The sequence below is a fragment of the Chelmon rostratus genome, chromosome 12, assembly GCF_017976325.1.
Source record: "Chelmon rostratus isolate fCheRos1 chromosome 12, fCheRos1.pri, whole genome shotgun sequence".
Lineage (NCBI taxonomy): Eukaryota > Metazoa > Chordata > Actinopteri > Chaetodontiformes > Chaetodontidae > Chelmon > Chelmon rostratus.
In genome coordinates, this window is record NC_055669.1 from 26,275,906 (window position 1) to 26,300,326 (window position 24,421).

The following is a 24,421-nucleotide window of genomic DNA, read 5'->3' on the forward strand; positions in this document are numbered from 1 at the left end:
ATGTTCTGTCTGTTCTACTGTTCTATCTGTTCTACTGTTCTCCTGTTCTACTGTTCTACTGTTTTACTGTTCTCCTGTTCCACTGTTCTACTGTTCTACTGTTCTCCTGTTATACTGTTCCACTGTTCTCCTGTTCTCATGTTCTCATGTTCTCCTGTTCTGCTGTTCTGCTGTTCTGCTGTTCTCATGTTCTGTCTGTTCTACTGTTCTATCTGTTCTACTGTTCCACTGTTCTACTGTTCTACTGTTCTCCTGTTCTGCTGTTCTCCTGTTCTCCTGTTGTCATGTTCTGTCTGTTCTCCTGTTCTCCTGTTCTATCTGTTCTCCTGTTCTCCTGTTCTGTCTGATCTCATCAGATTACTGTGACTCAGTCGTTCATGTCAAAGCAGGATTTTACTGTTGGAGCTGGTTGAGCTTCATTTGAACTAATGATTCTTTTCATTCTGGATCAATCAGCTGATTATTTCCTCCATTAATCGATCGATCGGTTTGGAAACATTGTGAAAATAGTGAGAAATGTGGTGACGATGAGGCCAAAGTGACGCCTTCACAGTGTTTGTTTAGTCCAAAGCTCCACATTATTACAAACACATTCAGATCATTCAGAGGAAAAGCAGCAAATCAAACATCTGATGTTACAGGAAAATAACTTAAAGTTATCAATGTCAAAGATTTTCATTTAGATAAAAGTCTGTTAAGTTTCTTTCTGTTGCTGAATGAGTGAAACTGTGGACCACTGATGGAAGTACTGCAATATTTATGTGTTTACAGGATTACTAACTGGGTCTGTGGTCACATTCCCTGAAAAAATGCTGTATTAAGTTGCTGCCAATACAAACTCAGCATTTCCTGCTGCAGCAGCTTCACATTAAAAGCATTTTCAGCATTTGCTGATCAGTCTGAAATGCTGCAGTTAGTAACTTCTCACTCCTTCCGTCTGCAGACTCCTGCTGTCTGCAGACTCCTGCTGTCTGCAGACTCCTTCTGTCCACAGACTCCTGCCACCCGCAGACTCCTGCCGTCCACAGACTCCTGCTGTCCACAGACTCCCGCTGTCTGCAGACTCCTGCTGTCTGCAGACTACTTCCGTCCACAGACTCCTTCCGTCCACAGACCCCTGCCGTCCACAGACTCCTGCCGTCCACAGACTCCTGCCACCCGCAGACTCCTTCCGTCCACAGACTCCTGCCACCCGCAGACTCCTGCTGTCTGCAGACTCCTTCCATCCACAGACTCCTGCCACCCGCAGACTCCTGCTGTCCACAGACTCCTGCCACCCGCAGACTCCTGCCACCCGCAGACTCCTGCTGTCCACAGACTCCCGCTGTCTGCAGACTCCTGCTGTCTGCAGACTACTTCCGTCCACAGACTCCTGCCGTCCACAGACTCCTGCCACCCGCAGACTCCTTCCGTCCACAGACCCCTGCCGTCCACAGACTCCTGCCACCCGCAGACTCCTTCCGTCCACAGACTCCTGCCACCCGCAGACTCCTGCTGTCTGCAGACTCCTTCCGTCCACAGACTCCTGCCACCTGCAGACTCCTGCTGTCCACAGACTCCTGCCACCCGCAGACTCCTGCCGTCCACAGACTCCTGCCACCCGCAGACTCCTGCCGTCTGCAGACTCCTGCCACCCGCAGACTCCTGCCGTCTGCAGACTCCTTCCGTCCACAGACTCCTTCCGCCCGCAGACTCCTGCCGTCCGCAGACTCCTGCCGTCCAGAGACTCCTGCAGTCTGCAGACTCCTGCCGCCCGCAGACTCCTGCCGTCTGTAGACTCCTTCCGTCCGCAGACTCCTGCCGTCCGCAGACTCCTGCCGTCCACAGACTCCTTCCGTCCACAGACTCCTGCTGTCTGCAGACTCCTTCCGTTCACAGACACCTGCACAATGTAAGGAGGTCATACATCTGCATTTAAAAAAAGAAACAGTGCCACTGAAGTGAGTGAGATATAAAAGTAGGAGATTTGCTGGAGATGGGGATGAGCAGCGGATGAACAGTCAGCAGTACACGTTCTGCATCCTGTGACATCAGGAACGCGGCTGCAGGAGGTTAAGATGAAAAGAAAACAGTCGTATTAGTTTTTGTGTAATCTGATGCGACAGCTGCTGTCTGGTTAACCAACAAAACTAAAAGTAAAACTCCACACCTGACAGCTCAAACTGCTAAGCTGATAAAGCTGCTAACTGCCCGCTGATAAGGCAGGATATGTGTCCCTGTTTACCCACGATGCCAAGCGGCGTTATCAGTCAAACAGGAGCCGTCTCCTGCTTCCTGCTGGCATCAATCCCTCTGACCAGGAGGAAGGAAACTCCTTATATGGGTGGTAGGTGTGTGTGTGTGTGTGTGTGTGTAATTTCAGACTGTGAGGATTAAAACTGACAACGTTTAAATGTAGCACACAGAACTAGACAGAGATTCAGGAGAACAAGTTCAGTTCATCATTCCACTACAAACACACTATATGGCCAAAAGTGTGTAGACACTCAGTGGTCGTTTCTGGGTCTGTCAGCTGCATGAAGTCATGTTTTTTCCATTTTGGTGGAAAAACTTGATTTGACTTAATGTCTGAGCTCATCAGCTTCATTGATTTCTGTAAATATCTGCTGATTCTGAATCTGATGCAGCAACACGTTTCCAACAACTTGTGACAGGAGCAACTAAAGACTGGGAAAGATGTGGAACGCTCCAAAAACACCTGTTTGGATCATTCCACGGGTAAACAGGTTGATTGGTAACAGGTGAGTATGAATCATCCTGGAAAGGCTCAGTGGTTCACAGCAAGGATGGAGCGAGGTTCAACACTTTGTCAACACATGATTGGATAAAGGAGATTTTTATGATTGATTGTGGTTTTATGATGTTTCACACAGAGTCCAGACTTTGTTGCATTCAGCCTTGTCGTCTACACGTAGGACCACAGTAATATGTGACAGTCAATGATTTCAGGAGATTAAAGGGCAGCACACGCCAGCAGTAACATCAGTCAGCAGAGGCCGACGTGCATCAACTGTCGGTCTCAACAATCAGCTTGGTCGATCCAGCACTTTGATCCGGACTGAAATATCTGAACAGCTGTTGGATGATTGTGATAAATGTGGTTCAGATGTTCATGTTCCCCTCAGGATGAACTGCATTCACTTTGGTGATCCTCTGACTTCTCCAACACTTCTGTTTATGATCAAACACCTGCAGAACTAAAGACATTCCCATCAGCCTCAGCTGCACTTTGTGTTAGGTGATAATTAGCACATTAGCATGCTAACAGCTAATATGGAAACATTTGAGCTCAAACTGCAGTACATATATAGACCACATAAACAACTTTCAGTGCACAAAACCAGTTTTCAGCTGATGAAACTGCATTCTTACAGTTTAAGTGTACGCAGTACACTTCTGAGGTACTTTACTTCAGTACTTCCATTTTCTGCCGCTTTCTGCTTCCACGCCACTACCTTTCTGAAGCAAATATTGTACTTAATACCACCACATTCATTTTATAACTTTAGTTACTTTGCAGATTTAGATTAATGATATAAAATGTAATCAACTAATTAAACATGATGTACGGTTGCAGGTTAAGATAAAACTTTATTGATCCACAGCAGGTAAGTTTACAACCTACCCAGCACCATATAAATTCACTCACCTTGACATTATTATTCATTACTTATTATGATTCTAACTTCTGAACACAGGACTTGTACTTGCATCAGCATATTTCTACAGTTACTGCGATACTTAAGTAAAAGCTGTGAGTTAGCTGTGAATAAAACCGCTTTAAAATCAAGAGTGAGGAGGAGGACGAGCTGTCGTCACGTGAGCTGAATGAATGAACTCCGACAGTTGCTGGTTGACGCAGATGACAGGAAGTGCAGAGAGTCAGTGAGAGCTGATCCACCTGTGTGAGATAATAAAACCACACAGGTTTATTTTTAACTGCCACAGGTGAAGGAAACTGCCGGATGTGATAATAATATCTGACCTGATTGGAGTGAGTAAAGCGAAATATCTCTCAGGTTTGAGTCAGCCGACGTTACTGACTGTGTTTGTCCCTGCGGGCCACCGTACACTGATCACACAAAGCAAACAGGTTTTATGCTGGAATTTTGAACTCTGTTACATTTCATCCTGAAATATTCATTTTCACGTCATAACAACTGTTTGCCTTTGTCTGTTCAAGTTCATTAACATTTCTTTACATTTCACAGGTGAAATACTTTGTTTTGAGGGAGGAGTCGTTTTATAAGCTTGTTCTTTACACTAAGTGTGGTATTAGTACTTCTACTGAAGTAAAGGATCTGAACACCTCCTCCACCACTGCAGTAGTAGTATTTATCAGTGGTTCAGTCAAACAGCTTCCTCTCTTTGATCTCAGGTGAGACACACCTGAAAAACAGATTCTTATTCCTGGAATCCAAAAGGAACACACACACACACACACACACACACACACACACACACACACACACATTTTATAGCAGCTCGGTTATCTAATCTCCACACACTTATCATAAAGATAAGACTGTATTCAAACATCTTGATAAGATAAACACATTTTTTTCTTCTGTCTCTTCACACATTATTATCCGTCTAAAGTGTCTGCTGGCGCCCCCTGCAGGCTGCAGTGTTCATTACAGACACAATATGACTTAGTTGCACAGAATTAAGTTTTTCTTTTGGACCTAAATTCAGATAACAGCCCACAGAGAGTCATTTTGGATGCTCACACATGTCTGTGACTCCAACAGTTCGATTGTATTTATTGTTTTAGTCAGCAGCAACCTCGCGGGGTAAATACTGAGTCCAACGCTGAAGCACTAAAAACTGCAGTTCCTCAAATGGCCACTCGAGGCTGGTTCCAAAAGCATGTCAGTCCCCATAGAGCCCCACATTAAAATGTCCACTAGTATTTATTACCTGTAGTAGTTTAGCCGACTCTCTGCTTCCATCACTGTTTATTTTGCAGTTCAGTCATTTTCAGGCAGAACTCGTAAACTTCATCAACTGAATACCCCTCGCCTCCCCCCTCCATTTCCAAGCATGTAGGAGGAGCTACGGTGGCCTTTAGGTAAGGTAAAAACAGAAAATAGAGTCAGTGTTTGGTTTGTCCCTTCTGGGCTACTGTACAAACATGGCGGTGCAACATGGCGGACTCTGTGAAAGGGGACCTGGTCCCTCTGTAGATATAAAGAGAGAAATCTTAAGGTCAGAAAAATTAACTATTGTTCTGATGATATTACATTTTTCCGCCAATAGATCTTCCTAAACTCTCCACACTGGCCCTTTAAGTCCGTTTGGGTCCTCACAAACAGAGAAGTACAAATAATATTCTGTGTGTGTGTGTTTGTGTGTGTGTGTGTGTGTGTGTGTGTGTGTGTTGGGTGTGATCTCCTTCTTTCCTCCTAAAAAAAACAAAAAACTTAAATTCTAGACCGAAAATAATTCATATAATAAAAGATGACAAATATGCAAAATCAGCAGAACACACGCCAGACGGAATAAAAACAATCACGTAGTCAGAGAACACTTTGTGTCGGCTGAAAAGCAGAACTGAAACGATGAGTCTCAGGAAGGATTTAAAAATACCGGCAGGAGAGGAAGAGATGAGAGCGACATCGACTGTTCCACAATCAACAGAGAACATTATGCCCCCCATTTTCACCTGCAGGTTGGAACAGACAGGAGTGATTGATCCGATCGACGCTAGAGGTGGTAATGAGCTGAGGAGGGCAGAAATAAATGAGATTGAAAAGACATGCCAAGCATCCCAGAATGTAGAGTCAGTCAGTTTAAAGGACAGACACGGCTGCATGTACTCATCTGAACCCTGAATGTCCACCGGATGAGGCTGCGTCTTGTTCTGAATGCTGCATTTTTCCATCTTTAATATTCACTCTGATGATAAAAGCTGAAAATAAGGCAGTGTGCTGCAGCTGCAGAGTATCTGTGGTTTTAATATGTTTGTGAAACACAAAACTTTTAACCATTTTGAAATGTGTTTGCTGAGATCACGGATCTACTTCTGAAACGCTTCCAGTGAATATCTGAACTTCTGCTGAGATATGACCAAGTTTTCCAGCATCAACAACACGATGCATCTGATCCAGTAGAGATCTGGGGCCAGAGTCAGAGGGGATGTGTCGAAAATAGAGAATAAAACCGGGCCTAAAATGGATCCCTGTGGTACTCCACAGGAAATTGGTGCAGACAAGGAAGTTTGTAATCCAAACAGGGACTGTTCTTGTGGGTAAGAGACAATCCACCACAAAGCCAGACTCACAATGACTCACAATGATTGGCTGTCGGAAGCAGCCGAGAGGCCTAACAGAACTGTTATATAATGAGTTTAAAGACATCGAACATCAGCTGCAGCTTCCAGAGCTGTTTCCAGACTCATGGGATATGTTTTTTCTGACAGTACTGCTACGTCTTTGTTAAAATGATAAGATGATCAGATGTTGCTGTCCAGTGCAGCAGCAGATACTCATTAATCACTGAATGGAGACATAAATTTAAAAAAAAAAAGGGGTGAGTCTCATTTTTCTTAAAAATGTAAAAACTTTATTTGGCCAACACGAATAAACATCATTTAAAACAGTTAATGCCATACAATCCCTGACGCTGCAGCATCGACACACAAGGCAAATAAGCTCATAAAGATTTCCAGTCGGCAGTTCCACTGATCAGATCAGTTCAAACATCGACCAAACTGCAGTCCACATCAGTCACATCAGTACCGCATCTTCTTCCTCACAGTGGTTCTCCTTCTCTTAGCCAAACTGCTCTCAGTAGCCAGTTTATGACAGGCTATGCTAGCCGTCCACATGTGACAGCCAACAAACTGTTTTTCAAATCACGCTGCGAGTTTCTAGATTCAAATAATTCTCTCAAGGTGCAGAAATGTTCGGGATCCACTCAAAGACAATCAGAGATGCTTCTCATAGAAGAACAAATGGAAGCGGCTGTGAGCTGGGAACGTTAACCACACCACTTTACTGGAGGTTAGTGATGCCAACAGCTCATCTTCTTCTGAGGAATCATCTGTTTCAGTTTCCCCAAACAAACTGGCTACTGAGCGCTTCGACCTTTTTCCACCCAAGAATCCAGAAACCACAGGAAATGTACATCGAGGCGACCAGGAACCCCTCTGGGCTGCGTGGGCTTTTAGGGAAGTGAGCAAATGCAGGTCGCATGATGCTCTAATATCCAGAGAGACTTTTATTTATAGAAATTGTTTCAAAACTAAGATGGAACATTTCCAAAGCGTCACACGTTTAAAAATCTGAAGCTCTCGCTCCTCAGGCTGAGGACTGACGGCCAGCCGGTTTGTTCAGAGACGTTCATGCACAACTTTTTCCTTTTCTTTGCAGTGGTTGCGTCTGTGTTTGCTTCCCCTGCTAACCAGGTAAATTACAAGGTGACATTTAGGATTCAGGCCTCATTTGATGACCAACTGATTTTCTGTGTTTAAGCTGCAGCTGTTAAAAAAAAACTACAGCGCATGAGAACAACTATCAAGAACTCTGCAGCCATCGGTTTCATCCGTCATAACATTAGGCTAAACTAATTGTAGCATTGGTTTAAGATCTTAGGTGTCTCTATTGAACATTAAATATAAACATCTGCACATGCAACAGCTGAAGTTTGAGAAAAGCATCCTTAGTTCTTACTTATTAGCTGTTTATCATAACAAGGACTGTGGGCGAGATTTGATGCAGGCAACACAAGTCAACACAGCGCTGTCGTTCACTTTGATTTGAGGTGGAGCTTTGACCTGATATCCTCTTTTTTCCAACCTTAACCACCTTTTAAGGCCAAAAACAGAAATCTCACATAAAAATAAAAGAAACTGTTACTTAAAAATAGCACGTTTGTGTCAGACCCCGATGCTCGTGCTGTAGCAGGACGCAAACAGCAGCCGTCAGACGATCACACAGTCAAATGAAGAGGAACAGGAAAATGATTACCCGCTCAGTGCGTTGTGTCGTTGTCCATTGAACTGATGGCTGGAGTTACAAAAATAAAAAACCATGATAAACTGTGAAAAAGCGTGTTTTTCCTCTGAGATTCTGTGTGTTTTGACCAATCAGTGATGTTCAATTTGTTTGACCTCGGCCACAGAGACTTTGTTCTGAGGTAGGAACTGTAGCCGAGGAGAAGGTTCTTCTAGTGTACAAGTTCCTGGGTTCTTGAAACTAGTTCTAGAAAAGGTTCTCGTGGTGGAAAAGGGTCTGCAGTGACGATCTATCAGACTGTCAAGCCACCAACATACTTAACAGATGGCAGCTAATAGATCTGTGCTGCTTCAAACTTGTCAGAGCTGCATTCACGTCACATCAGAAGTACGAGAGCCCGACGGACCGAAGGCCGCCATGTTTCAGTCTTTGAAAAGTCAGCACATGGTCTCCAGAGGACGCTTTTTATCCGCCTAGGTCAGGACAAACTTTACATTTTTGGCTCCACTACTAGAAAAATTAAAGGCCGGTTTATGTTTGAAAGTTCATATGTTGCGTCGTCCAATCACGCGATCACACGATCACACCGGCCACACATCGTGGACAGAGACGAGACATGACGGTTGTTCAAAAGTGGCTAACGGAGCACATTATCAGACGGCCCCTCCTGAAGGACAGTCATAGTGTTGCATTCAGTTGTTTAAAGTTCAAACTACACTTCCTTTCACACCTTCGCACACCTGACCAATCAGTGTGGAGGGTGGACCTGAATGTCTGTGTGTGGTTCAGAAACTCTCAGCTGTTCCTATCAAGGTTTGATTAAACATCAGTCACAAATAACTATTCAAGAGGATTTTTAGATGTCTTAAAACATGTCTGAAGGGAATCTCTTTAGGATCCATAAATGAGATTTTCATTTTTATATAACAGCAAACAACTGTTTGCTATATGAGGATGCTGCATAGTGTAGTACGGGTTGTTAGCCTGTATAACCAGTAAAAAGACTAAATCATCAGCATGTTGTTTGTTCTGTCACATTGATGCTTTGACTGTAATCAAACTGCAACCAACAGGGGGCGCTAGCAAACCGACCGAGCAGCTTTCACTGCAGTGTTTTCTGTATGTGATAAATTCTGGAGATTCGACGGTGCAGAGTAAACATGATGAGAACAGACTGTCGATCTGACGTGAACGCAGCTCGAGCAGCTTTATCAGCCGGCTGAAAGGTTTCTCTTCTTTCCTTTTTACAACAAAAAAAAAACAGCTTTTCTCAAGTGAAAGTAAAAAAAACACAACAACTGAGGTTAAACAAAGAAAAATTAGCTACAGGTTTGTTCAGTAGTTCATTTGAAATTTGGACCAAAACACTTTTGCCTCCTGTATCGTTCCAGTTTCACTTCTGCAGCGTGTGATTAATTTGGCTGCAGCATGTTTTTGATCTGCTTGGAGGTAGCCTCGTCGTTCAGATGTTTGGTCGTATACCTGCGGGGATGGAGCAGGCGGATTAATTATTCAAAATAACATTCAGGACATCAGGTGAGAAAAGCATCACGTCACTGATGGAGGTCTGTGTCACACCTGAGAGCGTTGAGTAATCCCTCCACACTGCTGGGCGGCTGCTCCTTCAGCACTCTGATGCAGCCTTTCATCTGAAAGTGACCAGACAACACAGTTAACTGATCCTGAAACACACGGAAACAGGAACGAGACAGCAGAGGTCTGCACCGGTCCAGGAAGTCCAGGAAGAGAATCTGAATCCAGGAACAACCTGCCCAACAAACTCAGACCGTCAAATCAGTCCATTCTTGTCTCAGAAAACATATTTTTTCGTCTCACTAACGTACGTCTATGTTTGAGGTCTTAACGAAGGCTCCAGCTGGGTGAACGTGGTCGTACAGGATGATGACACCGACCATCACACGGAGGCAGAACAACACCGTCTCTTCACTGGTAAAACGGCTGCGATACTCCCTGCACACACGCACACACACACACACACACACACACACACACACACACACACACACACACACAGTGTTGGTTCATGTCTGAGGCAGGTGACTGTGATGATGCGTTCAGGAACATGCCAGGACTCACGGTGTTTCGAGCATCACTTTGCACACGCTGGCCATCGTACTCAGACAGTCTGTCGTGTTTTCAATCGGGACGTCTGGATTCTGCACCACAACAACAGGACAATAAAGTTTCATTCAATAAACACAAGTTCATAAATGTCATATGGGAAACATTACCCAAGTGTCACACTCAAACCATTATGGCATGAAAAGTAAAACCATACAGATAGGAGACAGTTTAGCATCTTATCAGGTGTGGGAAATATTTTAATCTTTTAACTAAGTCAAAGTAGCAATACATGTAAAATATAGTGTAATAATACTAGTGAAAGTACAGGGTACAGAGAGTACTCCTTATGCAAAAAATTACTTATCAAAAAATGTATTCTTAGAATAAAGTAAGTTATATTTCAATACTACACTGCAAAAAGTATATTTTTTGTCCTTTCATGCATTATATTAGTTTCAGGGATTTCCTGCATATTTTAAACTCATTTAGAACTCCGTGAATTTTTGAAGGGTTGTTTCATTAATATTCAGACGATTAACATATGTGACACACAGGTACGGCTGCTGAGCGACAGAAACACTGTCACAGATTTTTGTTAGAAACGTGAAGCCACTGAGTCCATGAAGACTTTTCTCACTGCAGACTCATCAATGACACACAAAACAGGAAAACTTTACTTCTAATGAGTTTAAGGGAAACTCCAGGGTTCCTCAAACACTGAGAGCATTTCAACTTCCCTTCACAGGAAAATATAGTGAGGGCGACCTCTGCTGGCGTTTATGAAAACAACACATAGAATTCTGCTTCCTGTTTTTTCAGTCAAGCTGCAGTTTCCATCATGTCTGTCCAGACTTACATAACATCTGTGGTGAAGACTTTTAAGTCATTTCATAAGAGTGTATTTGTTGCTGAAATGGAAGTTCTCACTATACTGAAATGCATCATTGTCCAGAGAGAAACATACTGTCTTCACTTAATAATAATAATAATACATTTAATTTCTTGTGCACTTTTCATTGGCAGGATCTCAAAGTGCTACAAAGTTAAAAAGTTAAGCAAAAAAGATAAAGCAAATAAATAAATAAATATAATAATTAAAAAAACATGCTCAATGAAAACAATAAACAGGTTAAAATCAATTCATGATCAACATTCATAGGCCTTTCTGAATAAAAAAGTTTTCAGGCCTGATTAGAGACTGTTTTTCCAGAGGAGTCCAGAGGACTGATGGAGAGCTTCATCACATGGAGCAACAGCAATCAGCTGAAGATCAGTATCAGTACAACCAATCAGCTCGTGGTGACTTTGATGCTTTAAACATGGCCGCTGCTGCAGAGAAGCTACAGACTGTGAAACATGGAGGCTTCACACACATGTTGAACCTGCAGCTCAGAAGATCTTTACTATCAGCTCAGTTTCATGGTGGACGCCCACAATTAGAGTCACCAACTCAGGATTGGAGCAAATGTGAAACATGACCACAACCTGCCTTCTGTTTCTGAGAGACGCTGCTGGATAACGGACAGAAAAGTGTCTCTGCACAACATTATGATGTCACAGTGACGATGACCTTTGACCTTTTGGATATAAAATGTCATCACTTCATCATTTTATCCAAATTTTGTCAAAATTAGAATATGAATTCTTGCCTTTTGGTCAAAAACGTCTTTGTGTGGTCACAGTGACCTTTGACCTTTGACCACCAAATTCTAATCACTTCCTCTTTGAGTCCAAGTGAACGTTTGTACCAACGTTGAAGAAATTCCCTCATGGCGTTCCTGAGATGTTGGGTTCACAATAATGGGACAAACGGAGAGACAACCTGAAGACATGATGTCTCCAGCAGCAGCAGCTGTCTCCAGCATGGAGGCATAGAAACAGTCCACAGTGCTATTAGTGACCCCTACAGGCCGAAACGGTCATTGCACCTTCAACACAGAGACATTAAAGACTGTTTTTCTTTCTATAAATCAACGCTAACTTTGAACTAACCAATCCAGAACTGTCGTGTCTTTGTCTTCCTCTTTCCTATTTCTTGTTTCCTGCAGTTTTTAAACAATCAGGAAACCAAAACAAGCTTATTTTCATTTAGTATAATGTACAAAAGGACTGAATCAGTCAGAAAATTACGTTTAGTAAATTAATACATATAATGCACACAAAAAAAGCTGTAATGTAAATCTAAGGATGACTCACATCTGAGACGAACTTTGATGTGGCGTCACTTAGCGTCTTCAGCATCGGCGTGGCACTGGCGTAAAACAGAGACATCCGATTGGCCAGCTCATTGTTGACCTCATTTCCTGCATCGGCCTGAAAAAAAGCAACAGGTTGCGATGGAAAACTGATCAATGATCAATGTGCTGCAGGAAGTCTTCCAGCAGAGTCAGTGAACAAACAGATTTATTGCTCTTTGTGTGTTTGTCTTACTGAAAGGTTGTTGATCCGCATGCGGCTGATGGTTCGACGGTAGTAGCTGAAGTCGTTCTGGATGGCGGGGTTGGTCATCTGGAGCAGAGAGACAAAGGGGACAGTGTGGAACAAGTATTCACATCCTTTACTTTCAGAAAAGTAGCAATACTGCAGTATCAAAAGTATTGAGTGCAGTAAAACGTCCCTGTAACTGTTCTCCTGTTCTATCTGATCTCATTAGATTATTGTGACTCAGTCTTCATGTCAAAGCAGGTTGGAGCTGATGGAGGTGGAGCTCATTTTGAAGTTTTTCATGTATTTTGTGTTTTTTTCTTTTTGTAACAAAGCAACATAAAAAAAGAGTAAAGAAAAGTACTGCAAATGTCTCAAGAATCAGAAATATAATAACGTTTTAGAATAAAAAGAGCTGCACAGTGTTCAAATGTAAAGTACAGCTGTCAATCATGTAGTGGAGTAGAAGTATGAAGTAGCATAAAATAAAAGTACTGAAGAAAAGTACCTCAAAAGTACAGCAACTGAGTAAATTTACTTAGTGACACTCTAATCATTAAAGGATGTGTCAGATGAGGAGAAGAAGAGTAGGAGGTGTGGATGAGGTGGAGGTAAAGAAGAGGAGGAGTGGAGGAGGTGCAGGGGGTCCAGAGGAGCAGGAGCAGACCTTGAGCTCGTCGAAGCGCAGTGTGAAGTGCAGGATGTGGGCGAACTGACGAGCCAGAGCCTGTTTCTGCTCCAGGTGCTGCGTGGGAGTCGATGCGGAGCTGGTGAGGACGTCCAGCAGACACCGCAGACTGGACTCTGGGAGGGGAGACAAGGGGGAGACGGGGAGGAGACAAGGGGGGGACCAGGGGAAGACAGGGAAGAGACCAGGGGGAGACGAGGGGGAGACCGGGAGGAGACAGGGAGGAGACAGGGAGGAGACGAGGGAGACAGGGAGGAGACCAGGGGGAGACGGGGAGGAAACGAGGGAGACGCGGGAGACGAGGGGGAGACAGGGAGGAGACGAGGGGGAGACAGGGAGGAGACGGGGAGCAAATGAGGGAGACCGAGGGAGACCGGGGGAGACAGGGGAGACGAGGGGGAGACCGGGGGAGACCGGGGGAGACGAGGGGGAGACAGGGAAGAGACGAGGGGGAGACAGAGAGGAGACGGGGAGGAGACGAGGGGGAGACGGGGAGAGACAAGGAGGAGACAGGGAGGAGACGAGGGGGAGACGGGGAGGAGACCGGGAGAGACGGGGAGGAGACAACGGGGAGTCAAGGGGGAGAGGGGGAAGAACAGGGGGAGATCAGGGGGAGAGGGGGGAGACCACGGGGAGAGGGAGGAGACCAGGGGGAGAGGGGGGAGACAGGGAGGAGACCAGGGAGAGACAAGGAGGAGACAGGGAGGAGACGAGGGGGAGACACAGAGAAGACGAGGAGGAGACCAGGGGTAGACCAGGGGGAGACAGGGAGGAGACACAGAGAAGACCAGGAGGAGACCAGGTGGAGACCAGGGAGAGACCGGGAGGAGACAGGGAGGAGAACAGGGGGAGACCAGGGGGAGATAGGGAGGAGACGAGGAGGAGACCAGGTGGAGACCAGGGAGAGACCGGGAGGAGACGAGGGGGAGACACAGAGAAGACGAGGAGGAGAACAGGGGGAGACCAGGGGGAGACAAAGGGACAGTGGGTACAGAGGGACAAGTATGAGTAAAAGTCAGGTATTTTGTCTCCGGTTTCTCTAATTTCTGGACTATAACGAGCAGGAGACACAGCCAACATTCACTGGCATCATCTCCACCAGTCTGCAGTCTCTGCCGGCGCCCCCTAGAGGCTGCACCGTTCATTACAGCCACAATATGAACGTGTTGGCAGAGACTGATCAACATCATAGAGATTCATCTCATCATAGCAGAGCTTAAAGTGTAAAGTCTGTCCTGAGGGGGGCGCTGTGGGGGAGGCCATGCTGTCAGCAGCTGCCGACCGTCTCATCCACACCGTTCAGCCCTCGAACACAGAATCACCGAGCTGTCACGTTTCCATCGTTTCAGGTTCTGTGAGAACGGCTCGTTATTCCCTGAAGCATCACGTTCTGTTCACACAAGACCAGCAGGATGTTCCAGGTTCTTACCGAGCTTCTGGGAGAACTCATAAAAGGTTTTCAGTTTAGTGACCAGAGGAACCACAGCTGACCAGGCCTTCTCCTGCACACCCTCCACACCTGGACTCTGGATGGCCTGAACACACACACACACACACACACACACACACACAGTATTATATTATTATAGTGTGTGTCTTTTCACAGTAAAAGCCTGAAAACAGTGGAGAAAGAAGTATTCAGGTTCTTTTTTAAAGTAGTAGTAGTAATGTAGGAAAGTGTGTACTAATACCACACAGTGAAAATACTCCACTACACTAAAAGTCTTGCATTTAAAAGCTTAGTGAAGTAAAAGTACAGTTGAAACCAGAAGTTTACATACACCATATAAAAAGGCACATAACTTTTTTTTTCTCACCGTCTCACATTAAATCAGATTAAACTTTTCCTGTTTTTGGTTAATTAGGATTACCAAAATTATTTCTATTTGCTAAATGCCAGAATAATGAGAGAGATCATTTTTCAGACATTTTTTTTATTACTTTCATCAAAGTCAGAAGTTTACATACACTAAGATTACTATGCCTTTAAACAACTTGGGAAAGCCCAGATGATGATGTCATGTCTTTGGAAGCCTCTGATAGGTTTATTGACAACACTTGAGTTAATCAGAGGCACACCTGTGGATGTATTTTAAGGCACACCTGAAACACACTGCTTCATTGTGTAACATCATGGGAAAATCAAAAGAAATCAGCCAGGACATCAGGAAGAGAATCGTGGACTTGCATAAGTCTGGTTCATCCTTGGGTGCAATTTCCAGATGCCTGAAGGTGCCAAGTGCATCTGTTCAAACAATTATACGCAGGTATAAACACCACGGGAATGTCCAGCCATCATATCGCTCAGGAAGGAGACGGGTTCTGCGTCGCAGAGATGAGCGTGCTTTGGTCCAAAATGTGCCTATCAACCCAAGAACTAAAGCAAAAGACCTCGTGAAGATACTGGCTGAAGCTGGTAAGAGTGTGTCATTATCAACAGTGAAACGAGTCCTGTACCCACATGGGCTGAAAGGCCACTCTCCCAGGAAGAAGCCAGTACTCCAAAAGAAACAGTTTGCAAATGCACACAGGGACAAAGACCTTCATTTTTGGAGACGTGTTCTGGGGTCTGACGAAACTAAAATTGAACTTTTTGGCCATAATGACCATCGTTACATTTGGAGGAAAAAGGGGGAAGCTTGCAAGCCTGAGAACACCATCCCAACTGTGAAATGTGGGGGTGGCAGCATCATGCTGTGGGGTTGTTTTGCTGCAGGAGGGACTGGTGAGCTTCACAGAATAGATGGCATCATGATCAGCCAGGAAGGTAAAGCTTGGGCGCAAATGGGTTTTCCAAACGGACAATGACCCAAAGCATACTGCCAAACTGTGTGAGCAAGGCGGCCTACAAAATTGGCTGAGTTACACCAGTTCAGTCAGGAGGAACTCGCCAAAACTCCTGCAAACTATTGTGAGAAGCTTGACCCAAGTCATACAGTTTAAAGGCCATGCTACCAAATACTGATGACATGTTTGTAAACTTCTGACTCGAGAAAGTAATAAAAAATTGTCTAAAAAAATCCTTGTCTCATTATTCTGGCATTTAGCAAATAGAAATAATTTTGATAATCCTAATTGACCAAAAACAGGAAAAGTTTAATCTGATTTCATGTTAGACGGTGAGAAAAAAAAGGTTATATGCTCTTTTTATATGGTGTGTGTAAACTTCTGCTTTCAACCATATGTCAAAATGTCCCTGTGACTGTTCTACTGTTCTGTCCGATCATCGTTAATCATTAAAGTTGATCAGTAATTTTCTGAATAACTGATTAATCGACTCATCTGTACTTGTATAAGCTATTTTGTGAACTTTGTGAAGTAACTAGTAACTAAAACTGTCAGATAAACGTAGTGGAGTAGAAATATTTCCCTCTGAGATGTGGTGAAGTAGAATAAAAAGTAGCATGAACAGAAACATGTACATGTACCTCAAATTTGTACTTAAGTAGAGTACTCGAGTAAACGTACTTACCTGTCGTATTTCCTCTCCTGCTCCTCTGTAAGCCTGCAGGTCGTCCAGGATGACCCGGGCCTCCGTCAGCACCTGGTTCACCTTCTCCCACACCGCCGTCTCCGACTGTGTGGGCTGAGCGTCTGCAGGCAGGGGTCAGAGGTCAGAGGTCAAAGGAACAGGTTAGAGCAGAGAGTGTGTGTGTGTGTGTGTGTGTGTGTGTGTGTGTCTTACTCTCAAAGTCCAGGAAGAAGTTTCCACCATTGTTGTCGATGTCTCTGGTTAACACCTTGATCAGGTTCCCCATGCTGCCAGCACACTCAGTCTGAACCGTCTCGGTCTGAGCCTGGAGGAGAACGCGCAGAGATGAGTGACAGCTGACGTCTACAGTGGATCTACTGAACCTCTGAGGATCTCATGAGAACACTCTCAGGTCAGACCGGACCTCTTCCATCAGATGTGCCTATTTTCTGAATGAATGAATATTCTGCGGCCCGGATGGGACAATGTGGGCCAAGGTCCAGACTTTGAGACACCCTGATCTAAAGACAGCGGAGTCTCCTCCTCTGATATTACCTCCGTCCATCAGATCTGCTTCCACCCGACAACCATCACACACCTTAAATCGCTGTGACGGCAAACGCTTTCTGCAGCCGCGTCAAAAAATCTGACGGTATTTAAATGCAGCGCGAGACACCGAGTCCCTCTGTGTAGTTTAACACAGCTGAAGGAAGACAAGACGAAGACAGAGGGACAGGATGAAAATATGGAGGAGATCATAACAAACGTCAGTGTGAGCGAGTCACCAACACAAATATCCACATCAAATTACAGGAAGTGAGTGAGTGGATAAACGCTTCATCATCAGCTTCTCGCGTTTCTGTTTGAAGGCTTTCAGGCCGACATCTGGAGACGTCACCTTGGACTGTCACAAACTTTTCACTGTTTTCCCAAAAACTTTCCATTAAACAATTCATTAATTGTAAAATTTAAATATAATATTTACAGAAAAATATATTTAAAAAGTGATGAGCTGCTAACAAAACAACAAATGAGCTGTTTGCTCACTTAAAGTGGTGAAAACTGGCAGCTTTTAAAGTCAAAGTATGACCTCACAGGTTAAACATGCACGTTAAAGCCACGTGCATGTTGTAAATATGCTAACACACACACACATCTATCTTAAATCAGATGGAACACGTTAAAATTTAGACTGAACGATGGAGTCTGCAGCTAAACACTAACATCATGTCCGACGTTTACCACGCTCATCATCTTAGATTAGCGTGCTAGCGTGCTAACATTTGCTCATCAGTGGTAAACACAAAGTGCAGCTGAGGCTGATGGGAAGCTCTGTAGTTCTGCAGGTATTTGGTCATAAATCAACCACAGATTAAAACGTTGGCCTGACGGTGGCGCTGGATGAAAAGTCAGAGGCTCGTCAGTTCTTAGTCAAACCCCATCAAACCAGCAGACTCACGGTGACGCTGAACACTTCGCTTGGCTGCAGGTCAGGCTGCACAAAGTCATTTAACGTTTCCTGAATTTTACAGAAACGAGTCTCGATCGCTGCAGACGTTCAGAGGACTTCAATTAAGAGGCAGACAGAAAAAACCATGGAGTCTGAAGGACAACATGCCACACGACAAACCGCACACGATACTGATTCAACAGCCTTAAAGCTACTTACAGTGACGGCGATGGAAAACTGAATATTAGAGAACTTAAACGCCTGCTGCTGTGCAGAGTGACGCAGCTTTGAGGCCGTGAGCTGCAAACTGAACTGGAAGCAGCGTCTTCTCGTTAAAAACAGTGAAAAGAGGAAGTGATGAAGTCTCTGAAAGTTTGGCCTAAATTTAAAACAGAGGAAGTAGAGCAGACCGAGCTCAGATCAGGTGAGACACCGAGCGAATAACAACGCCTCGCTGTGCCCGAGCTTCGTCGCTTCATGTTCTGACATCTGAAGCTTCATCAAACAAAGTGCTGGAAACACGTCTCAGAGCTGGAGGGAAGACACTTTCAACACCAGCCCGGCGGCATAGATTACTTCATTTTAAACGGTCCATGAACGCATGCTGGCTCCTTCTTCAGCACAAACTCATTTCATCAAGCTGCCAAAAACCCAAAATACAAGAAAAAAACACACACAACACACTCCAGATATTATCAATATGATTGTTTCATTATGACCCAGCAGAAAATGTCAGAAATGAAAGTATAACAGCCCATTTATACACACACACACACACACACACACAGTGTCTCTCACACACACACACACACACACACACACACAGTGTCTCACACACACACACACACAGTGACACACACGCATACACAAACACGCACACACACACACAGTGGCACAGTGATACACAGTGGCACAGTGACACACACACGCACACACACACACACAGTGGCACAGTGACACACACGCACACAGTGGCACAGTGACACACACACGCACACACACAGTGACACACACACAGTGACACAGTGACACACACACATACATACACACACACACACACAGTGACACACACACACACAGGAGATGGAGAGTGAAAACCTCACATTAGTCAGCTGATCACCTGCTCAGATGAACTCTGAACCTCGTCAGGTCGCTCAAAGAAACAAACACACACTGTTCCATTCAGAAAGATGCAATTAATCATTTTAATATCAATTATTTTATAGATTAATCAATTAATTCTATTCTATTTGATTTACCATCATAAACAACATTCGAGACAATCTTTTCTTCAAATACATGCTGATTAATTTCCTATCAATCAGTGATCGGTTCATCAATCGACTGGTTGCTGCAGCTCTAGTTTGAATGTCTAAAGTGATAAATTTTAGTATTTTAGTGTTTTAGCTGCTCCGGAGGTTTTTCTTGTTTGATCTACTGGAGTGTGTGTGTGTGTGTGTGTGTGTGTGTGTGTGTGTGTGTGTGTGTGGTATACACCACTCTGCATAACGAGTACTTGAACCTGTAATGCTTGCAGTACATTCAGCCGGCTATCCTTTTGAACGCAGCAGGTGTTTCTGCTCTGATGTGATGAAGATGTGAGTCTTCTCTTCCACCACAGCTGATGTGTTTTAATGTCAATCAAAAGAAGACCAATCGACGACCATTTTTCAAACACGCCGAATATCGGCTGCGTCAAAAAACAAAACGTCCATCTTCCAGATTCACCCAGAACACGAGAGAACGTCAGGAAACATGATGAAGATGAGAGTGTTCGTCATCACCGTGGAGGAGTCAAACTGAGACGAACCTCTTTCACATCCAGCTGCTCGTACAGCTGAGGTTATGATATCTGAAAAGCTGTATTAGAGTATTTATTGGCAGTGGTGGAAGAACAACTCAGCTCGTTTACTCAAGTACAAGTATTAATACCACAGTGTTGAAATACTCCGTTACGGGTAAAAGTCTTGTTTGTGGGGCTGTTCTGTGGTATCGATGCCTCTGAACTCACTTTGGGTTCCTGTTCACTGAAAACCTCAGAATGTGAAGATACACAGAGCTACTGTCAGTACTGCAACAAGTACTCTGATCCTGGACTAAAGTAGAAAAACCTCAGTCTGAAAATATTCCTTTACAAGGTAAAAGTCCTGATTTCAAAATGTTGCAGGAATATTTTCACTAAAATGTACAAAAGAAAGTAATAATGAGAACGGCTCCTTTACCACTGTGTATCATTACAGAAAAATACATGATTCTGTTTTTAATCACACACACGTTACACATTAAAACATTTTAATAACACTGAGCCAATTTTAGATACTCTGTGTACTACTGGGCAGATGAGTAGTATAGTACAGGTAGTACTGCATCATATCATAAAAGCACATCATGTGTTTATACGTTAAAAAGTGCTGATAAGTGTCAAATAAACGTGGAGCAGTAAAAAGTACTACACTTCCTGTGAGATGAGTGGAGTCACAGTAAAAAGAGGCATAAAGTGGAAATACTCAAAGAAAGTACATTTACTCAAATACTGTATTGAAGTACTTGAGTAAAAGTACTTTCCGCCGCTGTTTGCTGGCGCTGTTGTGTGGTATTGATACTTGCTGAGTATTTCTTCCAGTATCGATCATATTTGATGGGTTTTCACATCATGTGTCCTCCGGCCTGCAGCTGCAGCTGCAGCATTAGACGGAGTGAAGTACAAATACCTGCCCGCTGCAGTTACCTGGTAAGTGCAGGGTACTCGGCTGCTTGTTGCGTTCAAACAGCACGAACTGTTGTTTGTGCTCGTCGCTGTCGGCTCATACCTTCAGTAAATGAGGACGTTGCCATGATCTGATCTCAGAGCAGCGCTAAAGAGCGACCGGTCGCCTCCTGCTTCGTCACTTATGTCTCATAATAAACGCAATAAAAAGTCGAGCTGAACTTTGAAATCAGATAGCAGCTTTTTCCTGGTGAGTCTGCAGGACCTGACATGTCTGATCTGAGACCGGGATCCACCCAGAGAGGACTGAACCCCCCTCCGGAGCTACCGGACTCCCCCCTCCTGGCCCCGGTCACAACCCCGTCCCGCTCCTCACCTTCACTGATGGCTTATCGATATGTGCGGATCGATAGCGTGTGTCCGGGCTCCGGCGTGTCCGCGGTGGTCCAGGTGTCTCCCGGCGGTCCGCCTCCTCTACATGCTGAGTGAGTGTGAACCCGGAAAAGAGCCGCTCGACGCTCCGTTAACTATAAAAGGAGTGATTTCCTCAAGAGGAACTGAGCACTGAGCCAATCAAAGGGCCTTGAAGGCAGCAGCGGCGAGGTGCGTTCAGGGACGTTCAAACCCACTCAACACAGCTGACAACACACACATTCATTTACATAATTGTGTGAGTGTGCCTGTATGTGTGTGTTCTGGAGGATTAAGAATCGATAGTTATCAGTATAGATGTGTGTGTGTGTGTGTGTGTGTGTGTGAATGGCTGAATGTTGACTTGTGCTGTACAGTGATTTATGAATGTAGACCATTTACCATTTACCGCAATTAAACTGCAATAAATAAATAGGAATTACTGTACTTTGAATTATCTTATGTCAGTACCATTTATTTATATAATGGTTACATCTAATTAAAAGAAATTAACTTTCTTAATGACCTTTATAACATTTATTAATTAATTTATTTATTAATTTATTATACAAATTGTTTTTATTAATGAATCTATATTAGTTAATTTAAACACAAGATACTTGTGTTCAAAAAGAGGATTCATTCTCAGTGAAGAACCTTGGAGCCCTAATCTGCCTCTATACCTGCCAAAGAGCAGTGATTCCTAACACGTCTCTGGGGGTCATCAGGTGGATACCTCCCTTCAACGGTGTTTCGCCTACTTAGTCCCACGACACCTCCAGGAGGCTAGAAGGTGAACTCCGGCGTCCCAGAGTCACCCCCCCTAGTGCCAGTTCACACTGCTCCTACACAATCCAAACAGCACTGCCACGTTCAACTGACCCAGAGATGCTCCAGGTAGTGGCCAGTACCGATGCTACCCTTTAGCTAATGCTAATGCTAAATGCTAACTGCTAAGAAGAACAGAAGAAGACAATACAGCTAGATTCACCTATACTGTTAATGCTAACTGCTAGATGCCAATGCTAACTGCTAAGATGCTATAATACTACCACTGCTTTAGCTATTGTTAGCTGCTACAATGCTACCACAGGCAACAGGCCTAGATGCCACATGTAACTGCCAATTGCCGCACTACCATCATCTACCCCTGCCTCTCACCAACTGCACCAATAAAAGCGGGGTGGGAATACAAACCCTGGTTCGGGTAGGGGGTAGAAAATAAAGAGGTGGAGTCAAAGATGAAAGTAGGGATTGGATACAGACCCTTGTTAGGGTAGGGGGTAGAAAGTTTAGAGGGTGCTGAAGGTGGAGGCCTAATCCACAGACTAGATTTAACAGCCTCTTCTAACATTATTATTATTATTATTATTATTATGCTTGTGTCAATTTACATTAGGGGCAAAAAGAAAAATGATTAACCCTCATGTGACTCACCAGTGAAATGTGGACAGTATGCTTCCACAGCACTGTGCTTTTGGTGGGGGGTTATTTCACAAAATCCACAACACAAGTTATTCATAAACATCTTTAATATATAGCTGAATTTTTTACAATAACTTGTCTTTGTTCAATCGTCTCATGCAGTAACAGCAGGAAGCAGCAGCATCAAACTCCACTCACAAAACAGTTGTTTTTAATACAAGTGTGAAGAAGAAACGCAGGTCAATTAAAAGAAACATAGTCAGAGGGAAAGGTCAAAGTAAAAGCAAAGGAAGTGGATGGAAATAAGAAGAGCAGATGGGGAAAGGAGGAAGTAAAAGGAAACGATGAGCCAGGGAAGGAACAGAGGGGGGAAGTTTCAGGAAACAAAGTGGTCAGGAAGGATACGTGAAGGTAAGAAAAAGGAAGGATAAGGTATATTGTTGTTGCACCATGTGATGAAGCTCTCTGTCAGTCCTCTGGACAAACAGTCTCTAAGTGAAGACAACATGTTTCTCGGTGGACATTATTCACTGGAATCATATGTCAACATATTGAGAACTTCCATTTAACCAACAAATACTCTGAATACCTTTAATTAAACTCCTTCAAAGTCTTCACTACATATATTATATGAGTCTAGCCAGACATGGATGTAAACTGCAGCTTGATTTGGCAGAGGCACTAATTCTGTTTATATATTCAATTAAAACTATTGGTAAATTCCTCAATTTTTATCATTAACAGAAAGTAATGCACCACAGTCACAACATACAGCGACTGTATTCTTTAAGGAACCTAAAGAAGACAAAATTCCTGTACTGAGTTCTTGTTAACTTTTACAGAGGAGCCATAGAAGACTGTAAAACGTGACAAACTGATATGGTCTGTGCACAATGCAGGACAGGAGGGCTCTGCAGCAGGTGATTAAACCTCCCACAACATGAGGCTTCTGTGCTGCACAGATAATAAACCATAAACTAGAAAATTCCCTCTGGGAAATTTTGAAAGTGACTTGGGGTGTGTTCGAGCCGACAAAATTATCTACGTTTTAAAGTTTGAATGAAGTCTCTAGGAGAAACTATGGCGAAGCAGCGGACAATTGAAAAAGGCTGCAATTTGAGAAAACAGCAGATATCAGAGGCAGTCAGTCCCTGATTAATGAATTGCTCTCAGCTGTGTTTCTGTGGCTTTCTCCTTGTCTGTCTCTGTTGATCACCTCAGCTGTCTGTGTCTGCTTCTCTCCTCTGCTTCATGTCTCTGTTAACATGAATTAATGAACTGAATCAATAAACATGAATGGAGCTAATGCTAACGGAGCTAACAGAGCTAACACTAACGGAGCTAACAGCTAACGTTGCGAATAGAGCTAACGGCGCTAACGCTAACAGAGCTAACTGTGCTAACAGAGCTAATAGAGCTAACGGCGTTAACAAGGGGGCGGGGGGATGGGGTTTTCATTATGCATTTGTCTGTGTGTGTATGTGTGTGTGTGTATGTATCTGTCTTTGTGTGTGACTGCGTATTAGTGTGTCGTCGTCTACGCTGACGGAGCTAACAGCTAACGGCGCCAATAGAGCTAACGGCGCTAACGCTAACGGTGCTAACATTTCTAATAGAGCAAGCAGAGCTAACAGCGTAAACAAGGGGGCGGGGGCTGGGGTTTTCATTATGCATTTGTGTGTGTGTGTGTGTATGTAACTGTCGTTGTGTGTGACTTGTGTCTACATGGAGATGTGTCTGGTATATGTGTGTCTGAATGTGTATGTGTGTATCTATAACACACACTAAGTGTCTGTGTGTG

The 24,421-nt window shown here is 44.0% G+C and overlaps 1 protein-coding gene across 2 annotated transcripts; it reads right to left on the reverse strand.

Moving 5' to 3' along the window:
- Positions 1-6,547: 6,547 nt before the first annotated feature.
- On the reverse strand, positions 6,548-21,273 carry LOC121615137 (CYFIP-related Rac1 interactor B-like). Of its 2 annotated transcripts, none has more exons than XM_041949339.1 (11): positions 21,161-21,273; positions 16,841-16,952; positions 16,628-16,749; positions 14,585-14,690; positions 13,135-13,271; positions 12,474-12,551; positions 12,240-12,356; positions 10,056-10,135; positions 9,803-9,929; positions 9,537-9,607; positions 6,548-9,440 (listed from the first exon to the last, which is right to left on the reverse strand). In XM_041949339.1, the coding sequence occupies exons 2-11, from the start codon at positions 16,911-16,913 to the stop codon at positions 9,371-9,373; spliced, it is 981 nt and encodes a 326-aa protein (XP_041805273.1). In that variant the 5' UTR covers positions 16,914-16,952; positions 21,161-21,273; the 3' UTR covers positions 6,548-9,370. The 2 variants fall into 2 exon arrangements, with proteins under 2 accessions (XP_041805273.1, XP_041805274.1); XM_041949340.1 differs by lacking the exon at positions 21,161-21,273 and adding an exon at positions 18,297-18,403.
- Positions 21,274-24,421: the final 3,148 nt, after the last annotated feature.

Coding starts and splice junctions, on each gene's coding strand:
- LOC121615137 (XM_041949339.1), bottom strand. CDS start 16,913: ATGGGGAACCTGATCAAGGTGTTAACCAGAGACATCGACAACAATGGT. Junction 12,357..12,473: donor TGCGGATCAACAACCTTTCA/GTAAGACAAACA, acceptor GCTTTTTTTCAG/GCCGATGCAGGAAATGAGGT. Junction 10,136..12,239: donor CATCAAAGTTCGTCTCAGAT/GTGAGTCATCCT, acceptor GTTGTGGTGCAG/AATCCAGACGTCCCGATTGA.